This window comes from Balaenoptera borealis (genome assembly GCF_965194805.1).
Source record: "Balaenoptera borealis genome assembly, chromosome: 17".
Classification (NCBI taxonomy): Eukaryota; Metazoa; Chordata; class Mammalia; order Artiodactyla; family Balaenopteridae; genus Balaenoptera; species Balaenoptera borealis.
In genome coordinates, this window is record NC_138876.1 from 33,257,998 (window position 1) to 33,270,973 (window position 12,976).

The 12,976-nt window shown below is 38.2% G+C and overlaps 1 protein-coding gene across 2 annotated transcripts in view; it reads left to right on the top strand.

Moving 5' to 3' along the window:
* SLC25A32 (solute carrier family 25 member 32) overlaps nucleotides 1-12,976 on the top strand; it is a 57,677-nt gene that overhangs the window by 42,501 nt on the left and 2,200 nt on the right. The window contains exons 2-6 of one of the 2 annotated variants that reach the window (XM_082364424.1): nucleotides 1,491-1,641; nucleotides 3,473-3,558; nucleotides 4,871-5,031; nucleotides 5,408-5,521; nucleotides 5,847-5,992. In XM_082364424.1, the coding sequence (XP_082220550.1) occupies nucleotides 1,491-1,641; nucleotides 3,473-3,558; nucleotides 4,871-5,031; nucleotides 5,408-5,521; nucleotides 5,847-5,992 (658 nt within the window). The remainder of the gene's footprint in view (nucleotides 1-1,490; nucleotides 1,642-3,472; nucleotides 3,559-4,870; nucleotides 5,032-5,407; nucleotides 5,522-5,846; nucleotides 5,993-12,976) is intronic. The other variant, XM_082364425.1, reaches the window with a different exon arrangement.

Genomic DNA, 12,976 nt, shown 5'->3' on the forward strand with positions numbered 1-12,976 from the left:
TTCATCAGTGGTTTCCTTTGCTGTGCAAAAGCTTTTAAGTTTAATTAGGTCCCATTTGTTTGCTTTTGCTTTTATTTGTTTTAGGAGACAGATTCAAAAATATGTTGCTACAATTTTATGTCAAAGAGTGTTCTGCCTATATTTTCCTTTAGGAGTTTTATGGTATCTGGTATTACATTTAGTTATTTAATCCATTTTGAGTTTAGTTTTGTATATGGTGTTAGAGAATGTTCTAATTTCATTCTTTTACATGTAGCTGTCTGGTTTTCCCAGCACACTTACTGAAGGGACTGTCTTTTCTCCATTGTATATTCTTACTTCCTTTGTCATAGATTAATTGACCATAAGTGGGTGGGTTTATTTCTGGGCTCTCCATTCTGTTCCAATTCTGTGAATTGATAGTTTATGTAATTTGCCCATAAGTTTTTTAGAGGCTGTTTGTCATTTTCTTATTGATTTGTGAATCCTTTTTATAAATTAGATATATTAACCCTATACTACAAACTTTTTTCAATCTCTTATTCGTTTGTGGAGTCTTTCATGAAATAGAAGTTATTTAAAATAAGCATTATCTTTTAAACTTCCAAAACAGATTTGAATTCTCCTTATTTAAGTAACATAGAATGTGTGTAGTATCAGTTTTTGTTTTACCCTATCATGTTTTATTAATTTAGAACTTTTGAGAGTAAGAAAACAATGGATGGGATTTTCTACTTTCTATTCTGATTTCTGTGTGTGTGTGTGTGTGTGTGTGTGTGTGTGTGTGTGTGTGTGTGTGTGTGTGTTGGTGGGGACTGTGGCAAGAGAATTTCCAGGCAAGTTTATCCCATTCTCTACATTTGCTTTCTTATCGCTCCTCACATCTTTTTTTTTTTTTAATTTTTTTAATGCTATTCTTGTCTGCTTACATTCTTTTTATTTATGTATGTATGTATGTATGGCTTTGTTGGGTCTTCGTTTCTGTGCGAGGGCTTTCTCTAGTTGTGGCAAGCGGGGGCCACTCTTCATCGCGGTGCGGGGGCCACTCTTCATTGCGGTGCAGGGGCCACTCTTCATCGCGGTGCGTGGGCCTCTCACTATCGCAGCCTCTCTCGTTGCCAAGCACAGGCTCCATATGCGCAGGCTCAGTAATTGCGGCTCACGGGCCTAGTTGCTCCGTGGCATGTGGGATCTTCCCAGACCAGGGCCCGAACCCGCGTCCCCTGCATTGGCAGGCAGATTCTCAACCACTGCACCACCAGGGAAGCCTCGCTCCTCACATCTTTATCCAAGTTTTTATTGAGGGTATACTACACACTTAAAACTTAGACAAATATATGAATTTATTAATTTAAAAATATCAAATCCTGGAAAATAATTTTATCTACCAGAAAATTTTTTCTTTTGAATTTACCTCCTTTCTGTGATTGATTGTGTGATATCTATATGTTTATATGTAATTCAGAGCTAGAACTTTGCTCCCACCTAACTCTGTGTATCCTTTACTGCAGTGAGTGATGGATTGGAACTGAGACCGAAATATAAAGGAGTTTTGCATTGCTTGACCACCATTTGGAAACTTGATGGACTACGGGGACTTTACCAAGGAGTAGCCCCAAATGTGTGGGGTGCAGGCTTATCCTGGGGACTCTACTTTTTCTTGTGAGTAGGTCTGGGATATTTTACAGTAGTAAATAAAAAGGAATTTATGTTTTTAATGATTTTTTAAAAAATCAGTTGGTGAAGCAAGGTGAGTCATTTAATCAGTTTCTCTGAATTGGAAGGGCTAGAAAGAGCAAAATGGTGTATTAGTCTCATTCTCTGTAAACTATTATCAGAGGCATTTAGTCTGGAAAAAAGTTATTAATAAGAAGAAGGTAAAAGGATGAGATGGAGAAACACTCTTCCAGAAGCCATTTCTGTGAGATGGATTCAGGAAGGTGGCTTCCCAAAATACATTGATTCATAATGAAGTTGGAAAAGCAGAAGAGGACAGATCTTGGAGTCCTCATAAGAACATGTATCACAGGATAGCCCTATGGGAACAGAAAGCCAAAGCCAGTGCATGACTGAGAGTCTAAGGCATGTTCTTTCTTATCTCCTATTTGACCTGCTCCTTCATCTTTGTAGCTCATTCATTTCCTCACTCCTTCACTGTCAGGTATCATCACCGTTTGTAATAACTGCTATTGGATGCTTACTGAAGAAGCCACAGAAAGCACCTGTGGCAGCCATATTCAAGTTGTTGAGTGTACAAGGGCATGGAAACAAAGTATTATCACACTGCACTGGAGGAGTGGGTGCTGCTCTGAGCTTGCCTCTGATATCTGAAACTGAATCCATGAATGGGGAGGCTTTTGTTTTAATACATGGCATTTTTAGGAAAACACCAATACCTGGTATATTTGCCTTCTTCTCTTTTGTGTCTTACATTTTACTTGATTTCTCATAATCTTATGGCAGTATACAAACCAACCTTAAAATATTTCCTAAGTGAAATCAAAATAAAAATCAGCCTTAATATTGTTTAAATATTTTTCCTATTTTCAGTTGTAAGACATTCCTAGATGGGTGAAACCGTATGTATAAAATTTATTATGTTAATAATTTCAGAGCTGTGTGGGTTCTTTAAAGAGAGTTTCTAAGGGCAAGCCATGTAAGGTTTATGTGTTGAAATTATCATAAAACAGTATACTTGTTTTATGATAGAATGGATTGGTCAAGTTTGGAAAGATTTATTTAGTTCAAGTCTTCTTCCTGGAGGAAAGTGGAAATTGGAGTTTGACAAAAAAGGTGATTTAACTCCCTTACTCAGAAGCATTTTGTGGCTGTTTTCTGCCAAGTAAAGCGTAAATGTCAGTGTGCCACTCAAGTGTAGCTCAGTTTGCCCTGTCTTCCCATCCACCCCTATAACTTTTGCTCATGCTTGTGTTTCCCTATTGAAACTGCACCTGTCTCTCCATACCTGGCTCTGTGTTGCCTCCTACCCAAAGCCTCTGATCTCAGTAATAGTTCCTGAATCTCTCATGATACTGTTTGTGTTATCTTTTGTTATGATTTCTTGTGTGCCACTATGGTCCTTGTTGATCTGTTAGGTGGGATCCGTGGAGTGTTTTATGTATCAGAATTGCCAGCCACAGTATCTGAACGTAATAGTTAGCTGCCCCTTTTTTGTCTGCCCAATTGCTGCACCAGTACACCCTCCCCCTTCCAGTTTTCCTGTTTGCTGTTTTTATTAATGGTTGAACATGTGATGAAAATATTTTACATATGTATTGCCAGCCTACATATTTGGGGGGAGAGATGGTATAGTCTTACAGTAAACCATTTCCAGTAAATCCATTATTTGAAAAAGGTCTTGTTTTGTAGTTGGATTATGCATTGACTTCTACTTCTGGGGTATTTTTAAGTTACCCACACTTTAAAATAGAATTTACTGCTTTATGTCACCCATTCAAATATTTATCCAACTGTTCATGTTTAATTCTTTTAGTTACAATGCCATCAAATCATATAAGACAGAAGGAAGAGCTGAAAGGTTAGAGGCAACAGAATATCTCGTCTCAGCTGCTGAAGCTGGTAAGGTAGTGTTTGAAATATAAAACATCAACTTCCAACTTGATTTTCACTTTTGTTCTTTATTTGCCTTTTTTCCTATGAACACCTGAGTTTAAATATGCTCATCTAACTATACTAATCAGTTATCACATGGAATTTCTTAGAAGGCAAGTATTCTGATGGATTACTCTGGATAGATTTCAAGAATTTTACTTGTCACAAAGGGTGTAATATTTAAAAAGGTTATGACTCTCTAATGATTTAAGATGATTTGGTATAGTGTTTTTTCCATTAAAATATGATTTCAGTTTTCAAATTAAACAATTTAATAGTCTTGTTTAATTGCCTCATGTATGTATAATATTCAGAAGGAAAAACAAAGTAGGACTCATAAGTCTTTTAACTCCTACTTTGATACCTTGATACCTTGGTGTTTTTTTTTTTTTTTTTTTTTTGGCCATGCTGCACGGCTTGTGGGATCTTAGTTTCCCAACCAGGGATTGAACCCAGGTCCTCGGCAGAGAAAGTGCTGAATCCACTGGACCGCCAGGGAATTCCCCACCTTGGTTTCTTAATGTTTACTGATTGTTTTTTAAGGCAAGAATTATCTTGCTCATTTTGAATACCTAGCTGCTAGCAGAGACCTGACTCACAATAGGACTCCATAAATACTTGTTGAATAAAGGACTACTTAGGAAACTTGGCAAATGAGAAACTTAACCATTTGAATTTTTTTTTTTAACAAAATCATCTCTCTGTAAAGAATGTAAATATTTCTTTTGATATTACATAGTTATTTAATTTTTGAGGTGTCATGGCTAGTTTGAGTGGGTTTGAGGAAGAGTGTAATAAAGTTGGGGTGGGTATACATGTGCACATGCACAGATGATTGAGGTGCTGGATTGCTGGTCCTTTTCCCCTAATCTTCAGCCCCTCTGGGTTGTACTGTGTCCTCCTCCTAAGTATATGTATCTCCTTATCAGCATCTGCTTCCCAGGACCTCGGTCTGTTCTCCACACTAGGCCACTTTGTTTAGGAGCCAGGACATCTTTGCTACCCTCACACCTCAAAGGGAAAGTGTTTCACATTTTCATCACCTTTTAAAATTTATTTCTCACTAACCACATGGGGAGCTTTTTAAGACCACCAAAAACTATTTAAGACCACCAAAAACTATGTCTACCCATTAACCCTAGGTCTGTGCCTAAGGGACCACACCTTGCTGTTGCAGGTACAGCCCCATTCTTTATATAAATGGACTGTTTTTAATTCAGCTTGTCAGAAGTGAGAAAGTACCTGTATGCTGAGTAATATTATTTAAATCTGATTTCAGGAGCCATGACCCTCTGCATTACCAACCCATTATGGGTAACAAAAACTCGCCTTATGTTACAGTACGATGGTGTTGTTAATGCCTCACAGCGGCAATATAAAGGAATGTTTGATACACTTTTGAAAATATATAAGTATGAAGGTGTGCGTGGATTGTATAAGGTAATGAATTATTATCAATATATTTTAATAGCTGACAATTGTAATTTCCCTTGGCTCTATTGTCTGAGTTCTGAATGACCTGTACTCAGTCCTGAAAAGAAACCAGACTTAGGCAAGGAACAATTTAATGACAACCGAAATCTGTATTGAAATTGTACTTTAAATTGTTTATCCTCATTACCATAAGAAGTATCATCATGACACTGGTGGGTGTGAGAAGGACTGTCTAAAATAAAACTTTGTAGAGTAACCATTTCTCTAAGTCACACATTGAGGCCACTCATTCCTTACTCCCCTCCGCGGAAGCTGTGGTCCCTTGGAAACTTGCTTAGTTTAGCTTTTTTTTTTTTTTTTTCCTTCACTTGTTCCTTTCTAGGGGTTTATTCCTGGGCTGTTTGGAACATCACATGGTGCCCTTCAGTTTATGGCATATGAATTGTTGAAATTGAAATACAACCAACATACCAATAGATTACCAGAAGCACAGTTGGTAAGGTGATACTTGAAAAAACACTGTATTTATTTTTATGGGCATTTAATAGATGGAAATTTTGTCACGTTTACTTTGGTAGTATTGCTATGATGATAAGTACCGATTTGCCACTAATTTAATTTATAGTTAAATACTTTACAGGATAATGGCACACAACTGTAAAAAATAGAACCCCATTCCACAGACCTTGTTTCAAGAGGGGAAACAGTATTTTTCACTTGTGGATCCACTTCAGTGTTGGTTTCCCTATGTAAATTTTACTTCTATATTTTTAAAGAAATCCTACCTAAAGAAAAACAAATGTTTTCTGTTGTCATTTTAGAGCACAGTAGAATATATATCAGTTGCAGCATTATCCAAAATATTTGCTGTGGCAGCAACATACCCATACCAAGTTGTAAGAGCTCGTCTGCAGGATCAACACATGTTTTACAATGGTGTATTGGATGTAATCACAAAGACATGGAGGTAAGAGTATGTGGTATATCAAAATGGCTCTTAGGAGGTACCTTGTAAATCTTACACCGTCCAGTTGACATCATTAGTTTTATAGCAAAAACCAGTGTCTGTGGTGAAAACATGGCTGATGGACCCTTCCTCCGCATATCCCATTTACTCCATGGAAAACCATGAGCCTCGACTTATTCATTTATAAAATTTGAATATCTAGGTTGACAGAGTTGTTTATAAAAATCAAATGAGATGTGTGAAAGTACCTTGACAAATTAATTAAAATTTAGGTGTTATAAAATATTTGAATGGCATTGAACATAGGAAGTCATAAAAAACCTAGTTTAATAGAATTAAGAAGGCCCCAAGGGGGGGCAGAGTCAAGATGGCAGACTAGGAGGACACGGAGTTCGTGACTCCTCACAACTAGGACACCTACCAGGCACTGGTGGGGGACCACAGACACCTAAGGGGATGAGAGGAGCCCCCAAGCAACCAGACCCCGGGGAATATTAATCAGGGTGAGGTCTCCCAGAGGTCCTCATCTCAGCACCAAGACCCAGCTCTACCCAACTGCCTGCAAACTCCAGTGCTAGACACCTCGGGCCAAACAACCAGTAAGGCAGGAACACAGCCCCACCCATCAAAAAAAGCGAGACAACAAAAAAATGTTACGAACGAAGGAGCAAAGTAAAAACCTACAAGACCAAATAAATGAAGAGGAAATAGGCAACCTACCCAAAAAAGAATTCAGAGTAATGATAGTAAAGATATCCGAAATCTCTGAAATAGAATGGAGAAAATACAAGAAATGTTTAACCAAGACCTAGAACTAAAGAACAAACAAACAGTGATGAACAACACAATAACTGAAATGAAAAATACACTAGAAGGAATCAGTAGCAGAACAACTGAGACAGAAGAGCGAGTAAGTGAGCTGGAAGGTAGAATGGTGGAAATAACTGCCAAGGAGCAGAATAAAGAAAAAAGAATGAAAAGAAATGAAGATAACCTAAGAGACCTCTGGGACAACATTAAACGCACCAACATTCGCATTATAGAGGTCCCAGAAGGAGAAGAGAGAGAGACAGGACCCGAAAAAATATTTGCAGAGATTATGGTAGAAAACTTCCCTAACGTGGGAAAGGAAATAGCCACCCAAATCCAGGAAGCACAGAGAGTCCCAGGCAGGATAACCCAAGGAGAAACACGCCGAGACACATAGTAATCAAACTAACAAAAATTAAATTCAAAGAAAAAATATTAAAAGCAGCAGAAGAAAAGCAACAAATAACATAGAAGGGAATCCCTGTAAGGTTCTCAGCTGATTTTTCAGCAGAAGCTCTGCAGGCCTGAAGAGAGTGGCAGGATATATTTAAAGTGATGAAAGGGAAGAACCTACAACCCCGCAAGGATCTCATTCAGCTTCGATGGAGAAATCAAAAGCTTTACAGACAAGCAAAAGCTAAGAGAATTCAGCACCACCAAACCAGCTTTACAACAAATGCTAAAGGAACTTCTCTAGGCAGGAAACACAAAAGAAGAAACAGACCCACAAAAACAAACCCAAATCTATTAAGAAAATGGTAATAGGAACATACATATTGATAATCACCTTGAATGTAAATGAATTAAATGCTCCAACCAAAAGACACAAACTGGCTGAATGGATACAAAAACAAGACCCATATATACGCTGTTTACAAGAGACCCACTTGAGACCTAGGGACACGTACAGACTGAAAGGGAGGAGATGGAAAAAATATTCCATGCAAATGGAAATCACAGGAAAGCTGGAGTAGCAATACTCATTTCAGATAAAATAGACTTTAAAATAAAGACTCTTATAAGAGATAAGGGCACTACATAATGATCAAGGGATTAATCCAAGAAGAAGATATAACAATTATAAATATATATGCACCCAACATAGGAGCACCTCAATACATAAGGCAAATACAGCCAAAAAATGAGAAATCAACAGTAACACAATAATAGTGGGGGACTTTAACACCCCATTTACACCAATGGACAGATCATCCAGACTGAAAATAAATAAGGAAACACAAGCTTTAAATGACAGGATAGACCAGATAGACTTAATTGATATTTATAGGACATTCCATCTGAAAGCAGAAGAATACACTTTCTTCTCAAGTGCACATGGAACACTCTCCAGGATAGATCACATCTTGTGTCACAAATCAAGCCTCGGAAAATTTATGAAAATTGAAGTTGTATCAAGCATCTTTTCTGACCACAACGCTATGAGATTAGAAATCAGTTATAGGAAAAAAACTGTAAAAAACACAAACACATGGAAGCTAAACAGTGTGCTGCTAAATAACCAAGAGATCACTGAAGAAATCAAAGAGGAAATTTTAAAATACCTAGAAACAAATGACAACGAAAACACGATGACCCAAAACCTGTGGGACACAGCAAAAGCAGTTCTAAGAGGGAAGTTTCTAGCAATTCAGTCTCACCTCAAGAAACAAAAATCTCAATCTAACCTTATGCCCAAAGCAACTAGAAAAAGAAGAACAAAGAAAACCCAGTTAGTAGAAGGAAAGAAATCATAAAGATCAGAGCAGAAATAAATGAAATAGGAATGTAGAAAACAATAGCAAAGATCAATAAAACTAAAAGTGGTTCTTTGAGAAGATAAACAAAATTGATAAACCTTTAGCCAGACTCATCAAGAAAAAAAGGGAGAGGACTCAAATCAATAAAATTAGAAATGAAAAAGGAGAAGCTACAACAGACACCACAGAAATACAAAGGATCATAAGAAACTATTACAAGCAACTCTATGCCAATAAAATGGACAACCTGGAAGAAATGGACAAATTTTTGGAAAGGTACAACTTTCCAAGACTGAACTAGGAAGAATTAGAAAATATAAACAGATCAATCGCAAGTAATGAAATTGAAACTGTAATTAAAAATCTTCCAACAAACTAAAGTCCAGGACCAGATGGCTTCACAGGCGAATTCTATCAAACATTTAGAGAAGAGCTAACACCTATCCATCTCAAACTCTTCCAAAAAATTGCAGAGGGAGGAACACTCCCAAACTCATTCAACGAGGCCACCATCACCCTGATACCAAAACCAGACAAAGATATCACAAAAAAAGAAAATTATAGACCAATATTACTGATGAACATAGATGCAGAAATCCTCAACAAAATACTAGCAATTCAAATCCAACAATACATTAACAGGATCATACACCATGATCAAGTGGGATTTAACCTAGGGATGCAAGGATTTTACAATATCAGCAAGTCATTGTGATATACCATATTAACAAATTAAAGAGTAGAAGCCATATGATCATCTCAATAGATGCAGAAAAAGCTTCTGACAAAATTCAACACCCATTTATGATTTAAAAACTCTCCAGAAAGTGGGCATTGAGGGACCCTACCTCAACATAATAAAGGCCATATATGACAAACCCACAGCAAACATCATTCTCAATGGTGAAAAACTGAAAGCACTTCCTCTACGATCAGGAACAGGACAAGGATGTGCACTCTCACCACTATTATTCAACATAGTATTGGAAGTCCTAGCCACGGAATCAGAGAAGAAAAAGAAATAAAAGGAATCCAAATTGGAAAAGAAGTGAAATTGTCATTGTTTGCAGATGACATGATACTGTACATAGATAATCCTAAAGATGCCACCAGAAAACTACTAGAACTAATCAATGAATTTGGTAAGGTTGCAAGATACAAAATTAATGCATAGAAATCTCTTGAATTCCTATACACTAACAATGAAAGATCAGAAAGAGAAATTAAGGAAACAATCCCATTTACCATTGCAACAAAAAGAATAAAATACCTAGGAATTAACCTACCTAAGGAGTCAAAAAGACCTGTACTCAGAAAACTAAGACACTGATGGGCATTTCCCTCTTTTCCCTTATGTTCTTCTCCTCTTACACCAAAATGACTGCTGTTGCCAAAAACACAACCCGCAAGTTAGAATCTAGTCCAGCATCATCTGTCTCTGGCAATCTGGCCTACAGCTGCTGCCTGGTTTAGCATCTTTGTTTGTAATGTGCTTTTAATGTAGAAACCCTCTTTTCTGGTCTCTAAATCAGTAAATGCTTTGTCTCAAAAGCTTCTTATATTTCTGCTGCAGGTCAGTGGACCTGGCACAGATTTTCTTACCCTGGCCTCATCATACCTTCCCTGACTTGAGGAAACATTTGGATAACAACAGGCAGAGAAAGAAAACCCCCAGTGGGATGTTTTCCCGTTGAATACAAGACCCTCGGTTGAAGGTTTTTAGATCCTTTTTTCATCCAGAGGAATCCCCTTTACACCTCATATAGTGGGTAACCAAAACTGAAGTGTACAGGCTTGGGGTATCATAGGGAACAGAAGAGCATTGCTTCCAGTACAGGTCACAGACATAGGATGGGAGAAAGGCTTCATTGTCTGTCGTCTTATGGAAAGATGATCTTAGCATAAAAGGCTGCCTTGCTGTGGCTGGTGCATGCCCGTGGTCACTTGCATGGTCACCTTTGGGTTCCATAGTTTGGATGCTGAATGAGCCATTAGGAAATGCATGTGTTTCCCACACCAGCTAGAATAGCCATACGGTACAATCCTGGGTTCCTGCCATCAGGAGGAAGTTACGAGATCTTCCCACTGCTTCCCAAGCCGTCTTCTCTTATAGGCATTTCTGGAAAGCCTATTAGAAAAGCAAAGAGAATTCCGAATCCAGCTTCCCTCCCCAACCCTACCCCAAGAGTCAAAGTAGATGGTGTTGTGTGAACATTTATATATATACACACATATGTTTGCACTGGTTTAGTTTCATATATACAAGTAAGCATTTATGTATTGTGCCCTAAATAATAATAACAATACTAGTGAAGTTTTTTCCCAAGCTTCTTGTTCCTTGGTTCTGGCTTACATGGGGGACTGTGCCACTGACCTGGCTTAGTGTTCCGGTCGGGGTTTGGAGAGAGCAGAGTAGCCCGGCACCCTGGGGGAGGTGGGGACCACAGGGGCAAGTGTCTCAGAAAGTGAGCAGTGCACACTCCCAACCCCAGAAAGGTGACTTAGACAAACCAGGGGAGCAGGGCTCTTGCTCAGGAACCCCAGGGGACCACTTTGCTTTCAGGCCTGTCTGCCCCCTCCCCCCACCCCAGCTCTGTTACCACAGCTCCCTGCTGTCTCTTGGTGTTTAGTATGTCTGTAGGACAGTGGAATCCTTAGTCTCTCCAGAAAGGGGCCTCAGCATGGCCTTGAAGGCCTGACCAGTGAATTAAGGGATTCTGCACCCCACTTTTCCTGGTCTGTTAAGCTTGGGGTGGAGGGCGGCAGGCGGGTCCCCAGGCGTGGTACAGAGGCCAGAGCTGTGCCAGGAACGGTGCGCCTGTCCACCTCCAGGCTTCCTGCCATGAAGCTTTGCATTTGCCTTTGTTTTTAACCTGTGCTGTTGTGAGTTTTGGTGTGTTTCTTTGTGAGTTTTTATTTAATTGTGTAACTTTGTTTTCCCGTTACTGTGAAACTAAGGTGTTGTACTTTTAATTTTTTTTAACAAATGTTACCATTCTTATTTAAGAGAATAAATTCCAAACGGTCTTTAAAAAAAAGAAAAAGACACTAATGAAAGAAATCAAAGATGATACAAACAGATGGAGAGATATACCATGTTCTTGGATTGGAAGAATCAACATTGTGAAAATGACTATACTACCCAAAGCAATCTACAGATTCAGTGCAATCCCTATCAAACTACCAATGGCATTTTTCACAGAATTAGAACAAAAAGTTTTACAGTTTGTATAGAAACACAAAAGACCCCTAATAGCCAAAGCAATCTTGAGAAAGAAAAACGGAGCTAGAGGAATCAGGCTCCCTGACTTCAGACTATACTACAAAGCTACAGTAATCAAGACAGTATGGTACTGGCACAAAAACAGAAATATAGATCAATGGAACAGGATAGAAAGCCCAGAGATAAACCCACGCACCTATGGTCAACTAATCTATGACAAAGGAGGCAAGGATATACAATGGAGAAAAGACAGTCTCTTCAATAAGTGGTGCTGGGAAAACTGGACAGCTACATGTAAAAGAATGAAATTAGAACACTCCCTAACACCATACACAAAAATAAACTCAAAATGGATTAAACACCTAAATGTAAGACCAGACATTATAAAACTCTTAGAGGAAAACATAGGAAAAACACTCTTTGACATAAATCACAGCAAGATCTTTTATGACCCACCACCTAGAGTAATGAAAATAGAAACAAAATAAGCAAATGGGACCTAATGAAACTTAAAACTTTTGCACAGCAAAGGAAACCATAAACAAGACAAAAAGACAACCCTCGGAATGGGAGAAAATATTTGCAAACGAAACAACTGACAGAGGATTAGTCTCCAAAATATACAAATAGCTCATGCAGCTCAATATCAAAAAAACAAAAAACCCAATCAAAAAATGGGCAGAAGACCTAAATAGACATTTCACCAAAGAAGACATACAGATGCAACAGGCACATGAAAAACTGCTCAACATCACTAATTATTAGAGAAATGCAAATCAAAACTACAGTGAGGTATCACCTCACACCAGTCAGAATAGCCATCATCAAAAAATCTACAAACAATAAAATGCTGGAGAGGGTGTGGAGAAAAGGGAACCCTCTTGCACTGTTGGTGGGAATGTGAATTGATACAGCCACTGTGAAGAAAAGTATGGAGGTTCCTTAAAAAACTAAAAACAGAACTACCCTATAACCCAGCAGTTCTACTACTAGGCATATAACCTGAGAAAACCACAATGCAAAAAGGCAGATGTAACCCAATGTTCATTGTAGCACTATTTGTAAATAGCCAGCTCATGGAAACAACCTAAATGTCCATGGACAGATGAATGGATAAAGAAGATGTGGTACATATATACTATGGAATATTACTCAGCCATAAAAAGGAACAAAATTGGGTCATTTGTAGAGATG